Below are 8294 nucleotides of genomic sequence, written 5' to 3' on the forward strand. Positions count from 1 at the left end.
CATACCCTGAATCTTCGTATCTGCTACATGGAGGAAGTGTTCTCCGCTCTCCCTCAAACACGTGACACTATCGTACCCTTTCCGGGCGCACATGGTATCCTCACGGACTATGACTTTCTTAGATGCGAGACCAAAATACCCGCGTAAAGTGCGAAACAGTGAACAATCATCCAGATACTCGAAGGGGCTAGGGTCGAATACATGCAGCCAAGCGTTGAGTATAGAATTCAGCAGATCGCTCCAACAGAGAAGCTCAATCATAACCCGCAGCAGGCGTCTTCTAGGTCTAAGCTCCGAAAGTTCGGATACACTTGTCTAGAATAGGTCTGATATCAACTCGAAGATGTCGCTGGACTTTACGACATGTGGATATGTCTCGCGGACAGAATCAATAACAAGTTCAGTCACGAAAAGCGAAGGGCCCTGGATATAGCTCATTTTCAGACATTGACCGTCCGAGAACACGCCATCGTCGGCATTTACCTTGGTAAAGAACACGTAGTCGGACCTGTTGTGATGAGAGTGCGGGAACTTAGGCGCCGAAGACGAGAAGTGCTGGCAGCTATTGTGGTTACAATCAGGCCTCAGTCCGGCAAGGCCGAGGACCCACAGCGCCTTCATCCCAGACACTGCGACTTCGGCTGCTGTGTCCTTCTTTTGAGACACTTAGTCTTGCAGCCAGGCTGCTGTCACGTCATGAAATACCTTAGCAACAGTTGTCTGTTCGGAATAATTGACTCGGATGTCGATGTCAGTTACATCGAGCAGACCATACACGTGGTCCTTCGGGTCAGTCGCAGCTAGCGAGCCAGCTTTGTAGAAAATACGCCAGGATAGTGTAGGGAGTTCCATACGTCGTCACTTCCATGTGTCGAGGTGTCCAGTGAGCGTGACCCGAGACAGGCCACTGCCTGATATTCAAGATTGCCAAACGCCGGGGGAGATGAAGCTAGGGGGTGAAAGATCGCACAACTCCAGGAGATCAAACCAGCAGAACACGCGGTCGATTGCAACAGCCTCCTGAGCCAGGACAGCCTCCTGGAAGATCCATACGCGCTACCAATACTGCAGACCAAGGAAGTGGCGGACTGCCTCCCAATTTCTGTTTCTCCAAGACGGCCAAACATTGTCAGGAATGGTCTCGTTTAACTCGGGACACTTTACAAGCCAGTGAACTTAGAGCCTCTCATTATCGAGCTCTATGTCCCACAATGTACCCTCAGCTTCTTCCTCCACCAAGCGAAGCTCCCTGTTGATAAGCTCAAGGGTTCGAAACGCGGTGCTCAGCAAGTCATCCTGTATGTCATCACTAAATGGCCGAGGGTCAAGGGGCCGCCTGGTCCCGTCTGGCATCCAGCACATGACTAGCTCTGCATCGGAATAGATGCGGTCCATGAGCTGCACCTGCTGGGCCCTTTCCGCCAGGTCATGCTGATTGATACAGAGGGCGTCCGCCCAGACTCGAAGCTCTCCTAATGCACGCGAGGGGTGTTCGGTCTTCCAATGCCAGGGGATGCAGCGCAGTGCAAGAGCCAGACTTGCGGTGGCCTGGAATCCGGGCCATCGACTCGGATGGACACAGAGTTGGTCACTTTGCCCAAAAATAAGACAGTGCAGTGTAGGGAGGACAGTCGCGAAGGGGCACGGTGATAAGACGACCTGCTACACGGTCCTCAGCATCGATTTCAAAGGATGTGAGCAGGCGAATCCCATCGATAGCGGGACGGAGAGCCCGGTAAAGTGATGAACATGGTGGGTCAGACATGGCGAGATGTAGGAATGTTCCGATGATTTAATCTCAACCTTCTGCTGGGTGTCACAACATAGGCTGGGAGTAGCGGATTGGCTGCACGTCGAAGGATCGGGCTGATATCGAAAGGACCCCTCAACAGCAGATACCCGCTTACTAATGAAAATCTTCAACCGCGTCGCGGCTCTCTGCAGCTGGGAAAGGATTTATGCAAGGGTAACAACAGTACCAATTCTATTAGCTCGCCGTCTAAATCGCCCCTAACCTCTGACCTAATTTTTAGCTATCTGGGTTACTTACGAGGCTGTTCTCGTCGCCATCTTCTCAAGATTGTCGCATGCTTCCATCAATTTCTCTGAGACATGGTCGATATGCTCCCAAGCGAAAACGGAGAAATGATGGCCGGGGATGTTAACAATTTCCTCCAGAAAGTCCTTCTGATATTCTTCCCAGCCAAGGCTTCTACTGTTCCGCGTCACGTCAACGAAGCTCACCTGGTCTGGTTCTGTTGGCACAGCTTCTCTCGCGCGGAGCAGGATCGTTGGCGGGCACTTGATGCTCGACGATGATCTGTGAGCACGCAGCGAGTCTGCACCATTCGTGTCATTTTCAACCGTGTCGTTGTCCTCCTTATCCGAATCGTCCCACCGAGGCATGCGCCACGTCTCAACTGACTTCCTCGCCTCGACAAAACACCTCTCGACACCCTCGATCGTCTCCTGTTTCGTGTTGGGCCCAAACTGGTGCTTGAATGGCACAATGGCAGCCTTGGCGACCCCTGTCTTTGTCGCGTAGGCGCTCGGGCAGATGCTATCCACCATGACAATGCCGATGACTGTGAACATGGGGTCGTCTGCCAGCACGCGTGCCATCTCGATCGAGAGCAGCCCGCCGAGCGACCACCCTCCTAGGAGGATCCGGCCATGCGGCACTACGTTGCGCATGAGCTCGACGTAGTGCCTGGCCATTTCAGGGATGCCACCCGGCCATGGCTTGCCTGAATAAAAGTGTGGATTGTGGATCTCGTAGACGAGACGGCCGATAGGATTCAGGCAGTAGTCTATTCAGCTTGGTCATTAGTAGTTCCTGAGACAAACATATCCAGGCCGGTTGCTCAAGTAGTAGACAAAACCGGATTTTGCAAGGGGTGGGAGCTGCATACAAGAGAAGCATGTGCCGCCGCCATCGTGAATCAGCACGAGCGGAAGTTGTGAGCAGTGTAGCAGGTCCGGGCCGTCCTCGGCTTCGTAAACGAGACCGGGATTCTCGTCCTCTTTCATAACGAGGCCGTCCCAACACCTGACCGTGATGCTCTGGTAAGATCCAGCCAGGGGTTGGTAGATGCGGTGTGGCGACTGAGAATAGGCGCTCTTTCGTGGAATTTCTTTTCCAAAAGTCGCTGTGTAGAGAAATGCAAGGATGCACGCTAATGCGAAAGTGTATGTGATTTTGAGAAGCACTTGTCTCTATCGGGTGTTGTTTGTATAACTGACGGTAAGGTCTGACGTTGAGCGGATTCGAATCTAGTCAGATTCCGACAGTATCCGCCATCGGTAGTGCAGGAGCCGGCCGAGGTCGGCTTCGAGACCAGCTGGTGCCAGCTGGTGCCAGCTGGTGGTGAGATGCGGCGGCAAAAATAGGGGTCACTCCTCTTCATCGATACCAGAGCTGAGACCGTCTTCCAACTGCAAATCGAGAACTGTAACATAATCGAAATTGACAACTTAGAATATCTGCAGACTAGAAATAAGGCAGATCATTCAAATATGCAAAGTACATATTGTGCACTCATGCAGTGATTAATCTGAGGACCATCAGTCAGTGCTACTAGTACTATTACAATGTTTAGAGTTATAAGAATTCCTTTCATCTTAAACAAAGCAGATCGTGCCGGTCTGGCCATCTAAAGAGCGTCCGCGTGCGTCATGATAACAGGACAGAGAGTCGGATGGAGACGCTAATCCTTACGCGCGTGCTGAGATTCGGTACATCATCACGGGCGAACATACAGGCCAGCGGTCTTGCGCGATGGTCAAATGTTGTTATCAGTAAATGCTGTCAGAGGAATGTTTAGACGTATTGTTTCACTGCTGTCCGTTTTGGAGGAAGCTCCTGTGCGGCATGAACTAATCTAATCATACAAGTATCCGAGGCTACGTGTTGATCGAGGATGTGGATCGCTTCGACCTGCCGGATCCCTACACGGCCACCCTCTACCGCGAGAACGAAGGCCATGGCTACATAATGTCGGCCATCCAGCAGCTGCACTGAATGTTGTGCCTCGCCGAGCACCTGGAAGAGGGGTACGTGAGCGTCAACCCGACCGGTAAGGTGGACCACCACACGGCGCATTGCTTCAACTATCTACACCGGGGCATCATGTGCTCTACGATACGACGCTCGAGGGCAAGACGGAGACTGGGCCTGGCGAAGGGTCCAAGCTCGAGTGCGTCGACTACGATACCCTGCTCAAGTGAGTCAACAGCCATTCTACGGATAAGCGGCGCGGGAACCTTCCAGAGGAGGCTGTACTATTGCATGGGTTTCGATACGAGCAACTTTTTGTTTATTAGTGTAAGGGCTCATAAATACTGGGTAGGTTGGACACTTGCCCAAATTATGGATCAATACGATGGTGTCCTCCATTTAAGTATTACTGGCTGGCTCACCGATTATTTTACACACCAATGTAAATACATTTTAGTTAGTCATCCACATTCACTTCGGTCAGTTGGCTATCGCCCGGTGTCTAGTCCAGTCGTATCGCTAGCCGACTCCAAACGCCGCCCTTGATCTCTCTCTTCCTCTCCTTGCTTCGTCCTGATCATGTCCATCGCGAACAAACAGTTCTTTGTGAGTTTATGCTCTGGTCCGTGCAATCGTACCCGCACTTTGTGGATCTCTTTCATCTGCTCTAACGCGGATCGGTACCGACCTTGTTCCATCCATATCCACGTGAGGTTACACATGGTGGATAGTGTCTCGGGATGCTCGAGCCCCAGGACGTCTTTTCTCGCCTGCATAACGTCGCGCGTCAGTCCCTCTGCCTCGTCCAGTCGTCCCGAATCCAACACAATGGCCGCCAGCTGGGCCTGGCTGTAGAGGTATGACGGGTGCTGGTCATCGAAGATATCTTTAGCTAGCTCCAGCGCCTCTCTCTGCAGATTTTCGGCCTCTTGAAATTGTCCTTTGCCTCGGTAGACATCTGCTAAGTTACCCATGCTGGACAACGTGAGAGGGTTCTTCAGTCCCAAATCCCGCTTTCTTACTTCGAGCACTTCGGATTGCAAAATACCAGCTTGCTCGTATTGGTCAAGCTTGGCAAGTATCACTGCCAAATTGCCCTTTCGCGTGACGGTTTCGGGATGAGCATCTCCCAATATCCTCTTGCTGATCGCCAGCACCTGCTGTTGCAGTGTTGCAGCCTCAGATGTCAGCTCTTGGTCACAATAGAGTGAAGCCAGGTTTCCCATGATCGCCACAGTGTCTGGATGTTCTTCGCCAAGAGTTCGCCTCTTCGCCTCTATCACATCCTCCATGGTATCCATGGCTTCCTTCCATCTACCCTGCACCTGGTATAGAACGGCAAGGTTGTGCGTCCAGGTCAGGACCTGATGATACTCAGGGCCAAACCTGCTCCTTCCCTTGTGAATTGACTCGATGTAATAACCTTCAGCCTCGACCCATTTGCCTTGTTGCTTGCAGATCATAGCGAGATTCGCAAGGTTGTTGAGCGTAACGGAGTCGTCATGGCTAAAATCTCTTCTGTGTACCTCGAGCATCTCTCGTTGCAGAGTCTCAGCCTCGGCCCAACGTCCTTGCTCACCATACAGGAAAGCCATGTTCGCCTTATTTATCAGGGTGGACGGGCCATCTTCGCCGTGCTCGGCTCGCTGCTGGGCCAGGACCTTCAGCAGAACATCACCCGCCTCCTTCCACCGACACTGAAATGTATACAACGAGACAAGGGCAGCGGCTGGGGTTGTGAACATGGGATGTGTGTCTCCGTAGAAGTCTAAAAGATCATCGACTTCCCGCCGAAGCGATCTCTCCGCTTCCACCATTCGGTTGTGTGTAAGGTAAATATGGACAAAGTGGCTGTTAGGAACGTTGTTGGACTCTATTAGCTTAGCCAACATTGATGGACGTTCCGGTTCGCTGCGCTGTATGTCCTCTACCATGATTTGGTAGAGCTCTAGCATGGTGTGATGATGCGTATGAAGAGTTTCCTTGACTTTCTGGAGATCTCTAGGCACACCAAATCCAGTCAGATAGCAAAACGCTACCTGTAGGCTGTAAGAACTATTGCGGTCGCAGGCTTCAACAAGGCGCTGTGTGATATAACGACGGACTCTGTAGTCGCTCGTGTAAAGCTGGATCAAAGACCTATCGATCTGCGATTGATGTAAGCAGTAATATTTCTGAAAGGAATGAAGGACTTGCCTTGAAATAACCTTCGGGGACTTGCCAGTCCTCCTCAACATCCAGACTGTTGACTATTCTCAACCTGTGATCATGTTAATTAGATGCTAGTCACGTACAGAGATTCCTCTTTCTTACCTCTCTGGTCCGAGCTGCCGCCAAGTCTCACGAATCGACACCAGTCGCTTTGATGGGTCAGTGCTCAAGCACGATGACAAGAACGTATTCAGCGCGCCTAAATCCTCATGGTTGACTTCTTCCACAGACTCTAAGGTATGCTGAGCAAAGTTCTGAAGTTGGTGGTTGGCTTTTAGTCTCGCGAGAGCGCTCCTTGCCAAATCTGGCGTCATTTCTATCAAAGGTTCCAAATCGATACTGGAGTCACCAGGAATGGTCCATTGTGACAACTGAGCCGGAAACAATACCCAGAGGCACAACATTCCGAAGGAGAACAGGTCGGCTTTCTTCGCCTCTGAGGGCGTCCACTCACGATTCAACCGGTCCACCTCGGGTCCATTCCAAGGATGTGATATAGGAAGTTTGATCGTATCTCCCTCGTGCGCGTATCTGGTCGAGTAGCCGAAGTCTGTTACCATTGCGGTGAAACCATGATCATCGGGGAAAACGAGGACATTTTCCGGCTTCAGGTCTCCGTGCACAATCTCTTGAGGTTATACATCAGTGGCCAATCGATTGCACTGCCCTGGCAACAGAACTTACGAACGGAATGCATAGCCATGATGGCGGTTCCAATGTCAACACATAGCTTCAGACGCTGCGAGAAATTCATCGATCTGCTAGCAGGTAGCTTCGCAAAGGAATACAGGTCCCCTAGCGAGGTCTTCTCGAAGACCAGCACCGGCCACGGTTTGTCGTCGGTCGCAGATATCTCCCAGCATATTCCCTGCAGCTGTGCGATATTTGGATGCTCTCGGATGAAACTATGAGACAGGACAGCTATCTCGTTAGTGAAGGAGCGGAATATCTCGGATTCCAATTTTTGTTTGTTCGCGCGCTTAAAGGCGAATCTGGTATGGATATTGATAAGCGCTTCCATTACGCGGGCTGTTGCGCCGGAACCGATGTCATTCCTTCCTGCGTCCCATGTCAGGGGTAGAATATCGATCTTTAAGGATTGTGCCACCGCCAAAAAGGACAAGAAGCTTGTTTCCCTCAGGCGTCCTCGTCGAGATACGACATCAACATCTGATGAAGTTCGAAAGCTTGTTTCGTATGATCCTCCGGGTTCAGACATGATAAGGCTTTGTATGGGGTATGCCTCTTGGTGATATTAATAGGTTCATGTGGACAGATTCATGAATCACTTAGTTGTCGTCATGGGACTAGCGAGTCGATTCTGCCAGGGATTGCATTGTTTGCGGCGCAAGAATCAAAAATGTCAACGGGGCCTGCCCAGCCCAGCCCAGCTGAAAACTTTCGCATAAGCAAGTGATATGACCGGTGCGCCAAGAACGTGTATCACCCGAGACCTTGTGTCTCAATCAGCGTCGTTGTCAGCTAAAACGGACAAATATTGACCCGAATTGGGGGCCAGCATGCAGCCTACCGGATTCAATAGGTCTGGTGAAGGGCTAGCAGTCGAGCGCCACTGGTGTCCAAGACGATAAAAGCTATTCGAACTGTACCGTTGGATACGAAATTTAGTGGATCCCATCATGAATTCTCCTTCAGTATTAGGAAGACTTCTGAATCGTTGCTTTGTATTGATATAATTTCGTGAATGAAGTACAAAACTCTACTTCCGAGCCTAGGCTTAGAACCACATCCTCCTGACTACTACACCCTCTTGTAAGGTGCAAAGGACTCATATACAGACTCAAGTTCAGTTTGTATAGAATGTCTCCTAACTTCGGCAGTCGCCAGCCTTTCTAAGGGCTGAGTTACGTCGTCTAGCAGTTCTGTGGGAAGCTTTGTACAGTAGAGTTCAACAAACTATAAACTATGAATATCAGTCTAGTCATCTGACTTCCTTAGTGTTTGTGTGGGAAAAAGGGTAGCTTTTGTGATTAAGCACGTATTCCCCGCAGTCAATAGCAGCTGAAATTAAGTTCTATCCCTTCTTGATTTTCACATTCTGGGATATCTCGTCTGCACATGTGTG

At 50.8% G+C, this 8294-nt stretch overlaps 3 protein-coding genes across 3 annotated transcripts; 1 reads left to right on the plus strand and 2 right to left on the minus strand.

The window, feature by feature from the left end:
* Nucleotides 1-315: 315 nt before the first annotated feature.
* On the minus strand, nt 316-3458 carry J7T55_007249 (uncharacterized protein; the record flags this gene model as incomplete). The annotated part of the gene is made up of 7 exons (XM_053133959.1): nt 316-651; nt 706-783; nt 855-949; nt 1218-1567; nt 2051-2810; nt 2913-3176; nt 3257-3458. 7 exons carry the CDS (start codon nt 3456-3458, stop codon nt 316-318), a joined length of 2085 nt encoding a protein of 694 aa, XP_052988293.1.
* Nucleotides 3459-3698: 240 nt separating this feature from the next.
* J7T55_007250 (uncharacterized protein) lies at nt 3699-4021 on the plus strand (the record flags this gene model as incomplete). The annotated part of the gene is made up of 2 exons (XM_053133960.1): nt 3699-3781; nt 3895-4021. 2 exons carry the CDS (start codon nt 3699-3701, stop codon nt 4019-4021), a joined length of 210 nt encoding a protein of 69 aa, XP_052988294.1.
* A 464-nt stretch (nt 4022-4485) lies between these two features.
* J7T55_007251 (uncharacterized protein) lies at nt 4486-7427 on the minus strand (the record flags this gene model as incomplete). Its single annotated transcript, XM_053133961.1, has 4 exons — nt 4486-5945; nt 6205-6257; nt 6311-6836; nt 6893-7427. 4 exons carry the CDS (start codon nt 7425-7427, stop codon nt 4486-4488), a joined length of 2574 nt encoding a protein of 857 aa, XP_052988295.1.
* Between the last annotated feature and the right edge of the window lie 867 nt (nt 7428-8294).

Source organism: Diaporthe amygdali, assembly GCF_026229845.1.
Source record: "Diaporthe amygdali strain CAA958 chromosome Unknown NODE_40_length_369474_cov_65_526704, whole genome shotgun sequence".
Classification (NCBI taxonomy): Eukaryota; Fungi; Ascomycota; class Sordariomycetes; order Diaporthales; family Diaporthaceae; genus Diaporthe; species Diaporthe amygdali.